This window comes from Triplophysa dalaica, chromosome 2 (assembly GCF_015846415.1).
Source record: "Triplophysa dalaica isolate WHDGS20190420 chromosome 2, ASM1584641v1, whole genome shotgun sequence".
Lineage (NCBI taxonomy): Eukaryota > Metazoa > Chordata > Actinopteri > Cypriniformes > Nemacheilidae > Triplophysa > Triplophysa dalaica.
The window spans coordinates 10784813-10806215 of record NC_079543.1 but is presented as its reverse complement, the minus strand read 5'-3'; the positions used below and the strand labels follow the sequence as shown (position 1 = coordinate 10806215).

Here is a 21403-nt window from a genome sequence, read left to right as displayed (position 1 = left end):
TGTGAATTTATCCAGAATGAAAACCTTTGTATGCATTGTATAGCTACTTTACATCCCTATTTGGTTTACTAGTACCGTGCACCAACACACCCGCCCATTGAAGGTGGGGGGGCCCTCTTTGGACCCATCAAGGCCATTATCAACCACAGACTGAAAGGCGGGGTTTGGATAAAGAAAACGGCACTTCTCACTGATGCTGACATGGCGGAGCGTTCCACCAATCTGGTGTCTGGCTACAATAGCCAAAAGTCAGCCCGCGGGACGCAGGTAATGACAGAACAGAGATGCAACAGATGAAGGAACGATGGAAAGACAAATGCTAGACTGCTAAAAGAGACGGATTCTCCGCTGATGGGGTCTGCCATGGCACCTCAGCCATGTTTGAGGAGCTCTCACAGAACAATTCCCAGATGTCTGGCTTTCGTTCTTTTCAGAAATGATGAAATATGTTGAGCTCTTGATTTCAAGAATGAGAACATACTGTATGTGAACTCACGCTCAAACATGCTGATGAAACGTCGTCACTATTTATTCTTTTTTTAAACTCTTTCCAATGGAAAAGATGGGAAAGAAAGGCAAGGAGCCGGAGAAAAGAACGAGCGAGGGATGGATTGCAGGATCGGGTTATTTTTAATCCCACAATTAGTGAAACTGAGCGGTGAGCTATGAATGCCATTTCAGATTAGCCTGTTGGAGAGCGGCTTCATACTTAGAGGTTTTCAATCATGCTCTGACAAAAACACTACAGATCCCTTTATATACTCGATGTAGTGTGACTCAATTCACAATTCAGCAAGCGTTCTGTTTTCGAGTAAGATGGCTTCTTGGATGAAGCCTTAAACGGCTGGATACAGGATCAAATGTTTATAGATTTACAGATTAGTTTTTAAACATGCATGTGTCCTTTAGGAGTGAACATTTTCTGTGTGGCAGTTGTCAATATTTCTTTTAAACTTGCTGATGAAGAGATTAAACAGAATGGTGAAATATACCAACTCCTGTTCTGCTCCCGGCTGTGATTCAGAATGTTCCTCCTTTCATCCACAACAATCCCTCTCTCTTACATATGCGCAGGATCTGTTTGACTTAATAGTGAGGAGTGATCCTTTTGTTTGCACCCATAACAAGTCAGTAAACATCTTTTTTCATTGTTTTTCATTGGTTCATTCTAAAGATGCACAGATGTATCGGCAAGTAATCGGTATCGGTCAAAAAAAGCAATTGTTTAAAAACGAATTATTTTTGACAGAATTTCCTTAATTATTCTATATTAACTTCTTTGCAGTAATACCTCAATGCATGACAAGTACTTGAAGAATCAGAGGTTAGGTTCACAAGAAGCTTTGTAATGTCAATAAAGATGAGCAGGGCACAATTACTCTTAGATACACCTTTAATGCACTCTACAAATGCATAATTTATAATCCAATGGTTGGTTTTGTCCATATTTTACTCAACAAAGAATTGAAACAACCCAGCATTTTTTGGAGTCTACGAGTAGGAGAGTGCTTGATGGTTCATGGCTATGACGTAATTAAAACCTTCTAGAAAAATACTTTAAAATGTCCCAGGCAAACTTACTGTTTTAACAGGAACTACGTCAAAACAACAAAAATGTCTTTAGTTTATTTAACTGCCAAAAGTATATACAGAGATATATTCACATACCCTCCGCCTATGATATTCAGTTCTAAAAACATCCATCCTCTGTATGGAAATGGTTTACGTTTGCAAACATTTGTCGTAATTAAAGCGTGCTTGCATTTGCGAACAGCAGGTCAGCTGATGAGATCAGGGGTCGCTCGCCTTTCTGAGAGCCCTTTTGATCTAAACAAAAAAAGGTTTTATGTAAGGACCGACGTTTAAGTGCTTGCAATGAAGAGAGTGAAAATAGAAGCGAAAAGCGGAAGGGAAATGGGGACATCCTTATCTTTTCATTAAAATGCTAATACATTTAAATGATCTGCCAATTGAAGAAGCGCTTGTTTTATTTGCCTTATTTGTTTTAATCCCACACTTCAGAAGGCACACTGAAAGTTAATACACTCAAGTGGGACAAATGTCACACACACGCTCAAAGACATGATTCGAATCCATAACATGCAATGAGACAGTTCTGCCAGCATTTGCAGTTTAGCCACTGACCGAATTGGCCAGCGGTAAAGAATGAAGAGTCGTCTGAACCGACGTACTAAGACAATGTCAAACAGCCCACGTCGCTCCAGTACACGGCCACGGTTTGGGATCCCGCATGCGTCTCTGGTGTTTCCATGGCTTTCTTTATGCACCGCTTCTGCCCGACTGAGTTTTCTCCGCTGCTGGCTTTTCATTAGCCTTAAAAGCACTCGGGTGGCACAGGTTGAAACGCACAGAAAAGCAGGCGTCTTTTCCAGCCTTCTGATACGAACGCGCATGATAAAGTTTAAAGAATAAGGGCCATTTCGGCGGCCTCCCCCTCAGGCTCACCGAGCGGATGTTCAGAGCCTGTAGCCCGAAGATCTAATGATAGACTTTACCCGCGCTGTTAGTAGATGCATGTGTGTGCGTGGGGTGTTTGTTATTGTGTTCATCTTGACCTTGGGTTACAGAGCTTGAGGGAACAAATGTAGTCGTGCATTTGTATATAATAGCTGTTATTTATTTATTTGTTTTTATTTATTCATCTGAATTTTTCATGGTCTCATTTACATAATCACCCGCAGAAAAGAAAGTATTACAAATTACATGTAAGCAGGCTATTGTAAGTAGTTGATAGAGGCATTTAAATCATGATAACCAGTTAAAATCTGCATAATAATTTGAGTTTGTGTTTATACCTTTTTTAATTATTAAAAACATAAAAATGTAAACTATTTAAAAACAAATGATTTTAATAGACGTTATTTCTAGATTTATTTCGCATATTTATCCTTTTCTGCATGCTAAACCTATTTTCGATGACAGTGGTGTGCAGTTGCAAGCTCTCAGTTTTTTCATTCTTATAAAAACGTTTTTGGCACAAACATTATTATATCAAATTCAGTCATAAAAATCAAATCCAAACTCATTCAAAAAAAGTTAAACAAAAGTACCACAGTCACAGAAAAAAAGTTTTAGAATATAGAGACGTTCTGAAAATGTATGTTTGTCGGGAGTGTATTTATCACCCATCATTGCTCAGGTGTTCCAGCAAAGCTGGTGTTTTATTAAGACGTCCTTTGTGTCAGTTTGCACACACTCACAGGTGTGTCCACCCCTCTCTCTATCCCCAAATAGCTCTTCAGTCTATTTCAGTGTTTTGTACTCACTGCTCTCCTCTCTGACACTATGATTGCTGACTCAGTCTTCTGTTGTGCGCTAGGCTTTCGTTTTTTATGGTTAATCACCATCTGTTTACAGAGTTGCTTGAACACACAGTGTCCCAGTAACGTTAAACAGCCCAAAAACATCTCCTTGGCTCTGGTCGAGAGTGCGACCAGGGACTTTGTTACTGCACATCCTGCTGAAACGGATGGCTAATTAACATTTATTTTAGCTTTCTAAAGGCCCAGAGTATCCTGTTTACCTTTCCAGCCTGTTCGCTGTGAAGGTTCGTGAGTGTGTTAGAGAAGAAGTGTGCATGTTAATGCGCACTGGAACTATGTGTGTACAAACTGACATTGTTATCATGCAAAGGAGAGTTCAGCCCCACATTACCACCCTGCACCTCCATAATGAGAGACCCATCAGTGGGTGTGTGTGTGAGATGTTCAGCGCTCTCATTAGTCAACAGTGAGTGAAGCGGGCTCTGGCTCGTCTCTTAATGAAGGCTACTGTGTTGTTCCAGGGGCCACTTAGTCAAGCTTTCCAAACTCAGCCCACCGCTGGCCTTTCAACCTTTCAAACAGCACTAAACAGCTTTATCTTGGGTGTATCGTCAATTTCAACGTGAATCTGTATTTTTGCATTTGTTGCGAAATAGCATTCCCAACTCATATTACTATGGTAATGTGACATATTTCTCAGCCAAAGAGAAAAAATGTAGGACGAGCCTTGGTTTTATCCCTCTGTAATTGATTGGATTGTGAGAAGTGGGCTTTTCGTAGCAGAACAGAGCCAGACCTGAATGTAGGTTTGAAGAGACGGGAGTCTAAAGGTCAAGTTCAACCCTGATTGCATCTCAACGTATCCCCATGGAAACGCTTCATTTCAACTTGCTGCCCTTATTAAATTATTGTAATCTCTAATTAAATTACTGCGTTAACTATTTGCAAAGATTTTAAAGAGGCTGAACTGTAGAAGTAGCTTAAAGTGAATAATAATACAATAAGCCCCAAGAAGCAGTGGGTTACAGTGCATTATATAACAGTTAAGGGTGTTGTGGGACGACGCAAAGCGTAGCAAGGTTTCATATAATAAAATAAATAAAGTGATATTTAAGCTATGTTATGCGGTCAGCAGTTATAAATGGTAGTGTTTTATAATGTATAAGAACTCGGCTCAACCAATTGAAATCTAGGACCAGAACTGACCGTTTTATAAAAAGCTCTTTGGCTATTGGTTATTTTATTGGTTATTTTTTTAATAAAGTAATTTCACATCCAAAGCAAGTTTAACATTCCAAGTACATTGATTAAGAAAATGTGGTACTGTTAATAGGATCGATATTTATGAGTTGACTTTAACATCCTCCGAAAAGACCTCATCGCAATGTGCGCACAGCGAAAACAAATGATATCCGTATTTCTGCCTCTTTGTGTGTATACAATATTATATTTATATTATATATTATTTATAGGATATATGATATCTATTACATAGAATCTTACATGGACACACTCCAAATCCTGCTTAACCTTACCTTCACATTTGTTTCGTAACGCCGAAAAGCAATTTTTTAAATTGAACAAATTAACGGTGGGTTAACATTGGCTGTTTATGTCCTCATGCACGGATGCATTTCTTATGCTTGTGACTTCAGCGGCGCGGGCTTGAATCAATCAGTTGGGTAATGCAGGTAGGGCTTGATTTTCAATCACAATAGAGCTTTAGGCCCATGCGTGCGTGAATGAGAGCGTGTGGGCTGACAGCGGAATATTTCACAGACGGCCCCTGACATAACCTATTTCAGTCCTTCAATTTCATCAAAAAACCTGTTGGAAGCTCTTCAAATCTCCTCAATATCTGATAATTCTATCCCTTCTGTCCCTGGAATGAATCAAAACACACACAAATAGAGGAATAAAAATGCACTATAATTCCACTGGTCGCCCAGTGGTGTAGATTATCCCTGTGACAATCACCACAGCGTTTTTGATGAAAGAATCCAGGTCAACCAATCAGGTGGACCGAGATCAGACGCTCAGAGGTCACACACATCCTTTAGCATTACGTGTTGAGCGTTGTGTGATAGAAGAGGCTGAGACATTAGATCTGTTCAAAAACCTCTTGAGTAGCTTTGCCGTTGACTGCTTACATACGCTGCGTCCTATATGAAAGAGACTCACTGAATTGAAATGTTGTATAAAGATAGCATTTCCATGCGCCCCACATCTAGAAGTGCACTTGAGACCTGAATCGATTTATTTAAAAAAAAAATCTACCCACCCTTGTCATTCCAAACCTGTATGACTTACTTTCTTCTGCTGAACTCAATAGAAGATATTTTGAAAATGTTTTTAACTGGACACCATTCACTTGCTTTGTTTTTGTGTCCATACAAGAGAAGTGAATAGGGTCCTGTGCTGTTCGATTACCAACCTTCTTCAAAATATCTTATTTTATGTTCTGCGGAAGGAAGGAAGTCATAAAGGTTTGAAATGATAAGAGGGTGAGATGTTGACAGAATTTTCATTTTGGGTAAACTCATCAAAATACATATAGTTAGTATTGTGCACAAATATTCATACATAGTAAATATTTTTGGGGCAATTTTCTGCAAGCACAGTTTCCATGTTAAGGACATTACAGACATGTATACAGGTGAAACAGCTGTAAAATATATTAATATAGAAAATGACTATATGGATTTCTTTAGACGGTTTCAGCAGCAACAACATAAACGTTATGTTGCCCAAACGTAACTTCTGGTAGACCTCTGTAAAGAAATAATAGCTGTTGAGTAGTTGTAATGTAATTCAATGCAATTACATATTACAATAACATATTAATATTTATTTAATAATTTTAATGTAGATTAAATATAAAATAACAACAAAAGATAACTGCGGGCCAGGCGCATGCGACCGATAAATCGTCTATAGAGTAATGTTCCAATTGTTTTACTATAAAATCTTTAGCATTTAAAATAAGCATATTTTTTAGCCATGAATAGTATTTGTATTTGTGTTTACCTGTTTTGTAGATACCTCTTCATTATTTGTCTTCAGCCACGTCTTTTTTTAATGGTATGCTAATCTTTAATCTGCTTTGAGTTTTGTTGCCTTGAACAATTTGGTTCTAAATTGTTTCAGCGGCGTTGTCTTAACCTGGATAAAGTGAGGTTTAACTGCAGAGTAACTGATGTGATGTTCACCAGCGCCCAAGGAACCTGCATCCGAGCATCGTATTGATTCTCTCACAATTGAGCAGATTTGTACCGTGGGGCTTTTGGGGGATTGTAGAGCATCTGACAAGCGTTCCAGCCTTTAGGACAGGCCCCTGCCACTCAGCAGCCTGCCATGTTAACAAACTCCTTCCCATGTTCACACACACAGAGAGGGTAATTTGTGAAAGGGCCACAGAGACACCCCCCCTAAGAGAAACCCGGGCAGACAGAGGGGCTGTTGTGTGTGGGCAGCTTCCTGAAAATCTCCCCCACCCCGGTCGAAGCTCCCAGACTCTTTCTTTGGCAAATAAACCCTGCAGGTACGAGCAGTGTCCAGTGGTCACTGAATCTATCCAACACATTGAACAGAGAGCAAATCATGCCAGTGAATTCATATTCTATTTAATTACCATTCAATTATCAATTCAGCCAGCGATTGCCAAGTAAATTAAATTTGCCGCACTGAAAGGAGAGGAGAGAAAGAAAAAGAAAGAGAGCGAGGTCTCGATTGGTGTCTGGACGGAATGAGAGTATTACATTTTAACCGAGGTTAAACCGAGGACAGCAGTGGAAATTTGGAAACGGGGGAACGTTGGGGAAGACCTTTAAAAACCCAGAAAGAAAGAAGAAAAACGTCTGTTTTAGTGGCTGTAACCAGAGCTGAATCCTACTGCAAAAAAAATAAAAAGTAAAAGGCAGAGAAAGAGATACACAGAGGTGAGGAGAAAAGTGATCCTGTAGGTGGAACTGCAGGCTCTTATCTGATGAGGAACAGCTATCATAAATATCCAGCTCTGCCATTACAGGAAACACATTTACACATGTTGATCTGAAGAGCACTCGGTCAAAACGAAACCGATTCCCTGTATGGGATCTGGTGTCTGATATACTGCTAGGTGATGGGGATCAAAAGGCAGAGCGAGATATTGATTCGCTCGGATTCTTATTCCCTTCTTGCAGGAAACTTTATATTGTTTGGCATTTTCTTCGCCGTGTGGGTATATTCATAGGAGCATGGGAAAAATAATCCTATTTGCAGCGTTTAAATGTTGCTACATTGTGGGAATATCTTATCAATGATACCACTGATACCAATTCTCATTACTGAAATGCTATACACTAGCATTGTCATTATTTCAAAACATTAAATGTATTTACGTACATCATTCCAGTGTTTATATTTCAGAAATCTTATTTTTTGATGTATCTATTTCCTACTTTAAAGTTTTAGTATGAACTATTCTCCAGATTTTACCTTCCGCCATAACTTAGAATCACCCAGCTGGTCTCGGCAGACCCATAAAATCGACTCCTTCAGTTTCTCGTGTGTTGGGTGTGTGCAACTTGACAGCCATGTTGTTTGTTGTCAAGATAAGCTGTATTTTGAGGTTGTTTGAGGAAGAAGAACGCGTTCATGCGTGCATACATACACATCCACGCCCGCGCAGATGGGCTCTTTTGTGGAGAGCTTTATCAGGGATCTGAGGCGTGTTTACCACGGTTGTCTGACAGTGGCTCTCTAAGCCGCGGATGTGTATCTAAAGGAGTGTGCTTGCCTGGATGTTTCGGGGCTCAATGGCCTCTGTTGAGATCCAGGCCAGATGCACGGGCACGCAACACCCGCCGCTCCATCTGACGCCCAGCATCAGCCCGCGTCTTTGCTGCAGACGCTCCACAGGGAAGTGTACATATTTTCTCGCCGCCAACAGACAGATGAAAGCCCCGTGCGCAGAGGTGGTAGAAGCATTCTGCAGATGTCCTCGCGCCTTTCTTCCCGCTGTGCTCATCTCTGGACAGATGTGTTGTCTCTCCATTGTTGGTCCTGGTGCGCGAGGCAGGTCTCTCTTTGTTTGCCGCCCAATCCACCATCCTCTCCCCCTCTCCTCTCAGCTGGTGCCATTTGAACATCTGCTCTCAGAGAATTGCCACCAACTAGACAACAACGGCATACCATTTTCCAAAGAGCCATGCTGGCTAAAAAAAGAGGTTTCTAACACCTCAGAGTATTGTGGCGGGGTGAATATTCCAGCCAGCTGAGGTTGACCCTGAGGGGGCTTGACTGTATAGATGAGCCTCTGATATGCTGTCTGATACCTCTGAATGACCCAGTTAAAGCACTGCCATTACTCATTAATTTAGAAAACAGTGATGCTGCCTGAAATACAAGACAACAAAATTACTCGATATGATACTATTGAATATCCAACACTATCTAGTAGTTAGCTAATTTCGTATAAATTTGTATGGTATCATTTGCTTTTGCGCTACTGATGGTTTTGAGGCTGGGCTTCAGTTTAGCTTTTTTTGAATAATCATGCATCATATTGTACGAATTAGCCACTTCATAAAATAGTTACAAATTCTGTTGTAAGAAACCTAATTGCTTTTTTGAATATCACGACTCTTTGTACACTCGACCAATCACGTTTAAAGGGACAGTTCACCCCAAAATAAAAATGTTTTCATCATTTACTCGCCCTCGAGTTGTTCTAAATTGCTTCCCACTTCTCTGTTCGGATTAACACAGAGAAAGATATTTATGAAGAATGTTTGCTTTCCTACATTGTTCAAAATATCTTATTTTGTGTTGAACAGAACAAAGACATGATTGGTTGTCAAAGGTGGCCAAGAACTGTTTGGTTACAAGCGTTCTTCCAAATATTTATATGTCCTCATCAGAAAAAATTCATTAATACAGATTTGAAACAATTTGAGGGTGAGTAAATGATGACAACATTTTCATTTTTGTCTGAAGTATCCCTTTTAGGAACTAGCTGTGAATTAGTGGTTATTGTCTCTCTAAAACTCTGTATTCATCAAGTTTGAAAACACTCGCATGTTCTAAATTTGTTTAGCAGCAAATCTTATTTATAGTTCATATATGAATGCATTGTTTGATGCAGACACGCAAGAGCCCCCAAAGTGCTTGTTTGCCAATTTTTCTGTTCTCTGTAAATCTTTATGTATATTGACATATACAAGATCAAAACCAACTTCAGTTCATTGTTGTTCTCTATCTCAGAATAACAGAAATCAAGAGTCTAATTTATTTCCTCCGTTACCGCTCAGGGACCCGCTTGTTCCACCATGCAGGATGATTTGTGATTGATGAATCCCCTTGAAACTTCCGCTGTGGCCTGTTCCCGGCCTGCTCTCCCACAGTGACCGGCTTCACACCTCTGATTGGTCCCTGGCCGCGGTCTCATGTGGGCCGTATGGTAGGTGTGCTGCTCGTCCTGGCTGGTGGGGAGCTCCTAGACTGATTTTGTTTTCGCTGGGGATGGAGATAATGAAAGGCTCTGGTGTTTGTGTACGTGTGCATGTGCATGTGAGATTACACCCTTTGAGAGGCCTCAGCCAGCTATTTTGCCCAGGAGGTTGCATCGGCGGTGCTGGTTGGTTTAATGTTGAGAGATTAGGCCTCTCCACAGAGGTAATTGCTCACAGCACGCTCTATTAAAGACAAAAGGAAGGAAAACTGCTATTTGGAGCAACAAGCTAATTTATTATGTGCTGTCCGGCTACGTCTTCATAGCACGGTGGCGGTACCTGCTCCATTGTGAAACGTAAGAGCCCAATGTGTTTTAATTAGCGTTGTGTTTGTACACGGACACACTTTGGCAGTGTCTAAGAAATGGTGCTTTTGTTCCTGGAAAAAGCATGTTTTACATAGGATTTTGAATGATTTCCCATCCATACTTGCGGGTCGATTCCCAACACTCCTAATGGCTCATAAAAATACCGCACCACAACATACTAAACAGCAAACTAAACTGTACTCACCCACAAAGTATGTCTGCAAATGCATTTTAGCCGAGTATCATCAAATGGCGAAATAAAGGGGTGGATATTTTGGCTTTTGTTTATTGATTTTGTGTGTGTGTGTGTGTGGATGTAGCAATGTGGTGTAGCGTAAAGAAAGGGGGAGCGGGTAGATAGCAAGATCAATAGCTCAGCATTCGCGATAGCACATTTTCTCTCTTTTCAGCGCATGCAAAGAAGCCATTGTACCCTTTTCTTCATTCCAAGCTCGTTTCCATTCTCGACAAACCTCTCACTTTTTTTTAAACTCTTGAAATTACCAGCTATCACAATGGCCTCGGTGTAAAGAGAGGTAATCAGCGTCACTCACCGGTCGCTATAAAATTTTATTTAACAAGTCATTCATCTTTGTTTTGCCTCCAAAAACAGGCTTGTGAAAGAGAAGGTGCTGCTTAACAGCACATGAAACGGCACCGTAAAAAAGGCAAATGGCGACCAGCCACTATCTCTCTCTCTCTCTCTTTCTTTCACACATAAATGTGTCAGTTGTAATACTTTCTATGTTTCTCCTCACCCTAATTCCTCTGTTGATTGATCCCGTTCTCTCACCTAAAGTGGGTTGGATTAGGTCTTTTTCTCTGACCCCTCAGCTCAACCCTTCACCTCTGGATGAGCGGGTCTTTCACCAGGACTTAACTACTTAAACCTTTTGATCTCAGTGGGCATCTTTATTTACTCGCCCATGTCTTAGGAAGTCTTTGGTTGTCTTTGTATTGCACGGTGTAATAATCGAATGGATTTACTTAACTCAATTGTCCTAATGTCTAATGTTGATAACATGCAAGGGCACAATCAATCTCTGCTGTTGCATTTGAGTTAGTGTTTGTTAGAAAGTGAAAAAAATGGCAGATTGTGGCTACTCTAGTTTGCTGCCGCTGGGGTGTGAGTGGGTCAGATACTTTGTATGGCGGATTGGTGAGGAGGTTGGATTTGGGAGGCGCAAAGTTTAGAATGGGGGGATTGCGGCCTGGGTACTACCCTGACCTCCATCATTTTACTCGTGTTTCACATATTATTCATAATAAATCTGTCTGTCTGTCTTTTTCCTTTTGTGTTTGGACACTGATCCCCAGTGTGGGAACTCGTTGTGCTGTTTTTGGCCCTTTAGGTGCTTTATTCTAACCAGCATCATAACCTTGGCCAGCAAGCTTCACCAGAAGGGCCATGTTGGTTTACCATCATCGCCTGGTATGTTTTGCATCATCTTACATTTCTATACAGCCTATAGCTGTATTTGGAAGAGAGTTGATAAAACCATCTTATCTCCAGCTGGTGTGGATCGACCTGCTTTTGTTAACCACTTGGGCTGAACCCAGCCACATATTTTTGCATTTGTTAAATCCCTCATTCTGGCTCAGTACTGAAACCTCCCAACACGACTCGGAATTCAAAACATCATGTGTCGTTCCCAACTCATTATACGCATTGGTTAAAGGACTCTTCTTACAATACACACAACTCCATATGTATGTGTGCGTTTACAATATCTGCATATCAAAGATCTCCACGAGCATCGTCTCTACATTTCTCAGGCGCAGAAGAACTCTCCCACTCTCTTTGGCTTACGGAGGGACCCTGCCCGCACCGTTTATTACAATTGGGCAAGTGATTGTGTGTGTGTTACCAGGCTTAGCCCCCTGCTGTTCCCATTTGTTGGTTACAGCAGTAAACTGGGCAAGCCCTGGCTGTTTTAACAGCACATGTGTTGATGAGGACTCCTTGGCTTTCATGAGCAAAAACGGGCCCAATTAGACTCGAGGCAGAACTCTTTGGAAATGTGGAACCTTGTATGCACAAGTGTGTATTTATTATTTGTATTTATTTTTTCATCATGAAATGACCTTGTTGGTTAGCGGGTGTTGTTTTTGATGGTGGTAGAGCAATGCAGTTTCGTTTGGAGAAACGTTTTCTCCAGTTGGAATCTTTTCATACTGTCTTGATTTCAACCATTCATTTACTGACCTCCAACAGTCTCTAATAATTCTTTGTTCTAGCTTTCTCAACTTATTTATTTTCGTACTGGAAGATTGCCGTGGACAACAGTTCGGATAGCTTGATCTGATGGTGTTAAATTCTGTTATAATATCAAGAAATGGTTCACCCAAAATGAAAAACTGTTATCATTTACACATATTGTTGCTTTACCTACAAATATTTGAAATCATCCCCTTTGAAAAACTTTTCAACTTAAAGTGGACATTTGCATGGAATTGGCCTAACAGAATTTTTACTTTAAGAGAACTATCTCTTTCAAACTCGCTAAACGCACACGGCTGCACTGAAACGAATGCATTTTGCTGCGACGACTGATTGTGAATTATTTATATATTGTCTTAGTTTCATAAGAGCGATTATGTGTCTAATCATACACTGGAGTTAGCTCTATTTATCAATGCTAGCCTATACAGTACACTCTCCGCACGCTTCCGTCTGAACCATTAACATCGCTGCGGCATGAATCATTGTAAATCGAATAGTGCACTTTGTGCGGGAATGAAACACGGCTGTCTCCGGATCATAATGGCGGAATTATAGCTCTCCCCCATCATCACGCACGCGCTGAAGTCATCCCAAACCCAATTAAGGAGAATCCGTCTTCATTTGCCAGGTTTTGGAGGCTGACAGGCAGAGTGTCAGAGATGTGCTTCGGGATGTTTTCTTTTTGAGGGGAGGTGGGGCCCGGATCATGGGGTGATCGATCACAGGAAGTTGGCCTAGAATTGAGGAGTGTTGTTGCAAACGGGGCGAAGACCTCAGATAACATCATCATTAGCCAGCAGACGGTCTCTAATGTTCAGGGTTTAAATTGGGCTGGAGCAAAGATGAACAGCGCTCCGGCACTTTCGGTACAAATGAAAAAGTATTGTTAGTTCATTTGCAAGTCCGTTCCACTTACTGTGTGCTCCAGTCCAGTTTTTTCTTTCATCCGGTGCACACATTCTTTCTCCATTTAGCAAGTGTAATCATTCAAAACCATCATTACATTAAGGAAGCTACATAAGCTGAGGCTACGTATTCGTCTAGAGCGGCATGGGTGCCACGCCACACCCAGTCCTCGGCCCGTTCTCGTTGTGATAAAATTTCAAAAATATGCCCTCGTTCGAGCATGTATCTTTTCTACAGCATTACAATTTGTTCTGTTTTTATGCATATGTTAATATATTTAATTCAAGTCATATTCACTGCATTAACGCACAGTTTGGTATTGTTGCAATGTAGCTTTACAGGAGATACATATTAATACAGGCAGTTGAGACGTAAAGAAGAAAACTGAAAAAAATATGAAATATGAAATGTATAAGATACATGGTGTTATAGAAAACATTACTGCACATTCTCCCATAACAATTGCAAAATATACAGTGTGGTACTGTCACAGATTGAATGTAGTTGTTTTCTCTGGGATGGGAGGAGTCATGTTACATCATTACAAATGTTGTGTGTGTTTTCACACTCGTGCATTGTTCTATCGACGAATCACTGGCCGGTCTGCACTCCGGAGAAAGCCAGGAGGAAATGAGTGCTGAGATGGAGAAACGAGAAAGGAGATGAAGTAGAATTAGATGTGTGATGATCTGAGAGAAGAGAGTAAGATAGACTGAAGGAGGCGAACTCAAGAGGAGAGAGAGGGAGAGTGCTATTGGAGTTTATGGATTTGCTCTCTTTTTTATTTCTGGGGCAACAAGGAATTTCTGGTTCTGCGAGGAAGCAGAAAAAAACAAAGAACAAGCATAAGACAGTCTGAATAGAGATGCGGGAGACTGAGAGCTGAGGCAGAGAGAAACAGAAAGCTCCGAGCAGTATTTGATTGTTGCTGAAATATTGGCGTTTGCAGAGAACAGTGTTTGGTAATGAGGTTTAGACATAGCGAGGCTGTATTCTCTAGTATTGATCATCACCTCCTGGCTTACCTTAGCACTTAATAACATGTAAAATATTTGATCACCTATTTATAATATCATAATGGAAAATCTTTAGCAGTTTTTAATTAATTTTTGCCTGATCACATTTGCAGGGGATATCATTCTGTCATATTGAAAATCAACATGAAATGGTGTTTGTAATGCATTTACGATTGAACCAGGAAATTCTGTGAAAAAAATGTACGGTGAAATAGATTTTACTGATTGAGAATTTATTGGATTGTGATAGGACGACTAGTAAAACAGGATGAGCTGACTAAAGGGCAAAGGAAAGTTGTTTCAGGAGAAGCAGGTTATTGGATTTTGATTAAAAAAAAATTATGACATGTTTGAAAAGCAAGCCAAAATATAGTATATATAAGTATGTGAAAAAATATAATGAATAACACGTATATTAAAGAATATTATTTTGTGTTTTTAAAAAATATAATAAAAGTGTATGTATGTATCTGTACGGTGATAAAACTTTTGTTTGAAAAAATCTAGAATTTAACACTAAATATTTATCAAGATAAAATGTGATATGGTTTTTACACTTAACAAACATTTTGAAAAGGGAATTTCCCAAGTTATACTATTTATATAATTGAAAATAAATAGAATAAAATAATTTATAAATTAAAGTAAAATAATTTATATTTTTAATGGATTTATAAGTGCAAACATATGTTCTTTATTTTTTATGTTAAGGTTTTTTCCTGCAAATAACTCATTTTATAGAATAACTCACATACAGTCACTTTTTGTAGTCTGTTCACATTTATTTGTAACATCCCAACCACAGCTAGACACCCACGTAGACTTAAAAGTAAAAAAAGTACTTACCCTCTCTCGCAGTACATTCCAAAGCACGGACAGCTCTCTGGTTGTCGACCAGTGAATCAGAGCGGGTGAAGACAGGTGTGTTGTTAATTCTGAGTGTGGCTAAGCTGCTGTGAATCTATTTCCTGTTTCAGCAGCGTCAGAGCATGGGCCGTCTCTCTCATGTTAGCCCAGCCAGAACAGGGGTCCCAGGTGTACGGGTATAAGTCTATCGCTTTCTTCGACCATTTTCGTGTTCCTCTTCTCTCTCCTTCTTTATCTGTTCCTCACCACTGAGGGACCATCCCGCTTCATTTCACATGTCGCCCGAAGGGGAAGAGGGGCGCTAGCTACAGAGAAAGAAAATGAAAAAGATAGAGGGAGCGAAAGGAGGGAGCGCAGAAAGCGAGGGATACTGGAGGCATTGTTCCACTCCAAGAGACACAAACAGTCTCGAGCTCTCTGGTGTTCAACCCGCATCTCCCCTGTGTGTGTGTGTTGTGTATTTCCAAAAGGCAAAAATTCTACAGACAGGAATGAAAAAGGGATAAAACTGAAAGATCAGTCTGATACAGTAACCTCCTTCTCACTCCTTCAGTAATCTTTTGCTAAGTCATTTTACTTTTCTTTAATGTACTGAATAATATTGTTGCGTGTTTAAATACTGTTTATAACAGCGTCATACAGATGGCGATGTTCTGTGAAAATTGTGAGAATGTTTTTGGAACCATCAGTTGGATGGATCGAAAATGATTAAACGAATGACTTCAGACTGTTGTTTTCCAGCTAATATGTGTTTTTGAATTTATTGCTGTCAGGGAGTTAAAATGATTGAAATGCCTGATTTAGAGCTCCGGCACGAGTGTTGAGTACTAGTGTGTCTTCACAAGAACTCAAACAGCAACAACCCTGAATGTCATTTCAAGTGTACTGCATCATGTTGTCCCCTGTGTGTTTTATCAAGTGTTTCTTCTAAAAATGATTTGCGGTAAGACACGTCTAATGATAATTATACAGCATCCTCTTATTATTCAAGTGACCAACAATTGTCATTACCATATGTCCATTAGCATCAGCACAACGATAGCAACGCATTAGTTATAATGGACGTCTAATCTCTAAAGGCTTCTAATCCATTCTCCATCTTTTCTTCGGTCTCCCATATGCAGTTCTCAGTTTGATGTAGCTTTTGTCGTGTGTTAGTCAGTGAGACCCCCCTGTGGGGGGTCCACACAGCCACGCGAAACTCGGAATCCAACTTCACATGGTTCTTTTTTCGTCCCATCTGATTCATCAAGTCGCTTTTTTTCTCAGGGGTTCATTTCATATGCATCTAAGTCTGTGTTCAGCTTTTTGTCTGTGATATGTCAATAGCTCTTGTGAAACTCTCAACCCCTAATGGACCAGAGACATTATAAAAAAGACAAAACCAACTGAGAAATCATAAACTCAACATGGCAGCCGTGGCATTGCAAGTCCCGCCTTACAGTCATAAGAGCCAGTAATTTTTTATGTTAAACGCATTCTGTTATGGAAATGTTATCTTGATAGACAGTCTAAAGGATGCCTAGTACCTACATAGAAAACACAGTAGCTGCTAGGGAGCATTACCAAGATGGCCGTTGAAGGCACTGATTTTCCTTAAAGAAATTTCAATCTAGACCTTAATTTCGATATTTCTTAAACCCCACCCCTTTCTCTGCCCCCTAGCATGAATTCATTTCTTTCCTGATTGTCAGAATATTAAAAAAAATCAAACCACAGGCTTTGTGTGCATACAGTATGTGTATGATTTATTCGCACATTGTTCTTGTTGAGGCAAGTTACAAAGTGTGGCCTTCAGCCTTCTTTGTGCTCGCTGCTGTCCACCGAGGACCAGAAAACAGACATAGAGATGGTGAAAGAGAGAGAGAAGACAGATGGTTAGTGATTTCAGCAGTACGGCTTTTCCAAAGCGCTCCTGTTAGCACAGCGGCACGGGTTGCTATCGATTAGAATATGAAAACCTAGAGGCCTGCATATAAGATCGGGGATGAGAAGGCAGCAGAGATCAGCGGATGAGACAGGTTGCACACACAGCATGCACAGACACGTGCAGCGGCACAGGAAGTTGCTGATTAGGTTTGACCCAGTGTCACGCGGAAAAAAAGAGAAGAATTCCCGTGCAAAATCATACAAGGAGAAGGGAAAAAAATCAATGAATGACAAACAAGCACGTTTAGTTTACTGCCGTGGAATGATGAGGCTGTGGAAATAATACCCTGATCACTGACAGTGTGTGTTGGTGGGTGTTCGGATGGCTGTGGAACTGGATGCTGTATTTACAGGTTTCGGTTACGTGTGACGGTGGGCTTGGGCGTTGCAGTTAAATCAGTTTTTGAAAACGAAAAGATCCCACTTTAAATTTTGATTAGATTTCAGAACCTCTGTGAAATGACTACAAATGCACAACTGCGACCACACGTTTTGTGTTAATGCGTTAGGTTGCAGTGTTGCTTGGCAACCGTAAACAGCCTAATGTTAGAGTAATATTAATGCTCATTTATTTAACATTTATACATTTAACAGATTTATATTTCGGACACGTTGCCACTCTCTCAACAGTGTTCTGCCAACCCAAAATCTTGGGGGGATTCATTGATTTTCACAACAATCACATTTTTCAGAGAGTCGCGTACCAATACCGCTTCATACGCTTTGTGTGCACCTGTGTTTGATTTTATGGTCTAGTCCGAGTGCGGAACTTTTCCGCAAGCACTTCTTGGAACAAGTTTGCGTTCAACCCTCCTTTATTTCCATTGTTTTTAGGAGTGGGTTTGTTTGTGTACTGGGAAAATAAAGAATATAACACTTGCCTCCCGGCACCACAGCGGCTTCATCTCTCCAGCTTTCTCTTCTCGGCTTTAATTGACAGCTGCAATGGATTATGGGCCGTGTTCAACTTCTTTGTCTGCTTTCTCAAATCATTACACAAGAGAGAGAGGGTCAATCTGTGTTTTATCTCCACTCATGTGTGCGTATGTGTGTTTTCTAAAGGCATGCAGTAGATGTGATGATGGAGCAGGTTGGCATGAAACCACAAACAGTGCTAGGGGTTGTCACAGATGGAGAGAGAACGAAAGAAAGACAGAAGAGAGTGACTGAGTGAGAGAGAGAAGGAGGGGGTGAATTTTAAAAAGCTACAAAAACAGCAGGATTACACAGTGGCCACTACATTGACTTGCTCACTGTTACAGTGATTTCCTTTAGTTCAGTGTATTGTTTATAAGAGACAGCTGCATCCAACTGAAAACAAAAAACGTGCTGTATTTGAATTTGAATGTAACTGAATGACACTGTATTTTGCATTATTTTTATAGGGTAATTGTTTTGTAGTTGTTAACATCAAATGAATTAGCTAACATGAACTAACAATGTGCAATATGATTTTTTAGCATTTATGATATTCGTTAGTGTTCATGTTCATGAGGCATTAACAGTTAATAAGAATGTATTAGTATTTAGTTCGAAATTAAAATGAACTGATGCTACTAATGCCGCAGAACTATTATTCATTATAAGTTAGCTAATGCATTAACTGATGTTTACCACTAAACTTTATTTAGGACTGACATTCATATTTACTCTTTTTAAATGTATAATGCATTAATCATCACTATCATTACGGTGGTTAAAATTAATTATGAAAATATTTAATTAATTAAACTGTGCATGAGGCGTTATTTATAATACAAAAATATGTTGTCAAATTGTCTTTCATATCAGCGTAATGTATGCTTAAGGATGTAGGGTTAATAACCTTTATTATTCCATTCTTGTGCTTTAGTCAGTCCGAGCTTAGTACAACCAACACACACAAGCGTGTATCAGTGGCAGCACATAATGTTAATGGCACTTAATTTGTTGGTCGGGATGGGCAGGCTGGTGTGAGCACGGCTCCCACAGGACTCGCCTGTAATTGTGTTTCATATCACAAATATATAAATAAAGCTCCCAATAATTACCAAGTAATAATTCTCCCTCGCTCTTTGTCTCTCTCTTTCTCTCTCTCTCTCTCTCTCTCTCTATCTCTCTTTCACACACATTCTGGATGTCTTTTACCTTTTCTATGCTCCTTCACGATGCATTGACTGTAAACAAAGGAAGGCTGTTAGGGTACATGCAGGACTATAAAACACATGCCGCAGAAGTGGAGGTGACTTTGTCGTCTCAGGAGTGTGTCCATTTCCATGAAAAGGCGCTAGGAGTCAGTCATTTAATTATCATTCAAATACTGCTTTCACCTTTTGCCTTTGACTGCTCTCGGATCAGGGGTCCTAAACCATGTCTGATAAGCTCTTATTATATGTTAAATAGTGGCACTGAGACCAGGTCAGAGCGGTGTGACTGGCTATGCATATTCCTTAGAGGCTGCTTATAGGTTTGAAAGGTGATTATGGGCGCTGTAAGACGGGCTTCAGAACTGTGTGAGAAAGGTAAATAGCAAAGCCATTCCTTACAGCAAGAACTATTGCATTTATGCACAGTAAAATTTATATTTATTGTTAATTTGTATATGTGATGTTATAGATTACACATATTTATTTTAAAAATTATATATATATATATATATATATGTGTGTAAACAAACAAAGAGTTTGGTTCCGAAATGAGGAATTTTTAAAAAATCCTGTTTTTTTTGTAATGCCTTTCAATTAATATCAATAATACTGCAGTTGGTTTGTTTTGTTTAAGCCATAATAACTGAAAAAATACAGCTAACTAACACAATAAAAGACATTAAAACATGATAACATAAGAAAGCATTTTTAAAACGGAGATATCCCATTTTGGAAACAAACTCTTCAAATATAGATTTAATAAATTCTATAAATTCTATACAGTGTATTTTTTATTTATACATATACATTTGTTTTAAAGTTTTATGTTTACGTTTGCTTAGTGTAAATTTATAAATAATAATTTAGTAGAAGTTGTATGTGGCTTAAATTAAGTATCATTTTCAAAATAGATTATAATAATTATTATTAAAATGAAATAATTAAATATCAAGCCAACCTGCAACATGTTTCTGCAGTTACTCATAATTGTAAACAAGAATTGGAATATGAAATTTGCTTTTAAAAAATGTATGGCCATATATTTACTGCACTGTGTTGTACTACAGACCTCTGATTACCTAGAAACTAGATATTTTTCCAGGTAATATCGAATAGTACCAAGTGTAGTCATCTGTTTATTTGTTTGTTTGTTTGTGTGTGTGTGTGCGCCTGTAACAGTGTCCATTTGTCAAAAGCTAAATTGATGGTAAATGTACTACAAGCGGTGCAACATCCGAGATGAAGATAAAGTGAATTTGGCAGCCATGGAACGTGTGTGTATTTGTCTATCTGTTTCAGCTGGGCATAGAGAGAAAGAGAGAGAGACAGGGGGGTTCTTGGTCACACAACTTCATGCAAACTTTCCAGTGTAATAGCCTTAAAGACAATTGTGGGTATTGTAGAAAACATTTCCAACTTCATGAAACCGCAGCAAGTGGAGCAAAACAATAACAGCAACGGAATACTTAATCATACGGACCATAAACCTTCATTCTTTGCTATTTGCTATTGTTTGTAGTTATGGAGATTTTCTCTGCATTCTTTTTATCCCAATTTGAAATAAACGACCAAAAACAACCTTTACAAAATTCTAAATCTTTGTAAACATATTTTATTTTAATTTATGTTGGTTTCTTTATTTATCATCATTTCGAGTAATACAGTTTTCTCAGTTTTATTTTTTCACAGATTTTTTTAGCATTTTTTCATTTTTGTTAGACATTGGTTAAAAGTGGCTTTCTTTTCTTTAGGTTCTCCCATGCCATCCTCTCTCTCCAGTCCATCAGTCACTGAGCATTCCCATTCTCAACCACCCTCACCCAATCTCCATGACAACCAGAGTTCCCTCTTAAGTAATGCCACCACGCAGGCGGCGCAGGACTCTGATTCGGAAGAGGAGTACGTGGCCGCTCACTATAGACCTGTTATACAGCCTGGCCCCAGCCACAGCTGTAATGGTAAGATGACCATTTCTCTCTCTCTCTCTTTCCGTGTCTGTCTTTCTTTCTTCCACTCTTTGCGAATCAAGAAACGCGTAAAGACTGTGAGTTCCCAGTGAAAACCACTGGAGTGAACTGTATGCAGAGCTTGCGGAAAGTTTTATTTGAGAATGTCACATCCAATCAACGGTGCTCAACCTCTAGGTGAATTAGGGGGGTTTTAACCGGTTTTGTCTATAAAATGACTCTGGACCTCTTAAACCAATTTGCATGCTCAAAATCATATTCGGCGGAAAGCGGCTAGTTCTGATT

General features: G+C 39.6%; 1 protein-coding gene across 4 annotated transcripts in view; it reads left to right on the top strand.

The window, feature by feature from the left end:
- The window catches only part of LOC130434362 (teneurin-3), a 578467-nt gene that overhangs the window by 437556 nt on the left and 119508 nt on the right, over positions 1 to 21403 (top strand). For 3 of the 4 annotated variants that reach the window (XM_056764479.1, XM_056764490.1, XM_056764500.1), the window contains one exon: positions 20903 to 21109. The exons of the other annotated variant lie outside the window; for it this stretch is intronic. In XM_056764479.1, the coding sequence (XP_056620457.1) occupies positions 20903 to 21109 (207 nt within the window). The remainder of the gene's footprint in view (positions 1 to 20902; positions 21110 to 21403) is intronic. 4 annotated transcript variants of the gene reach the window in all.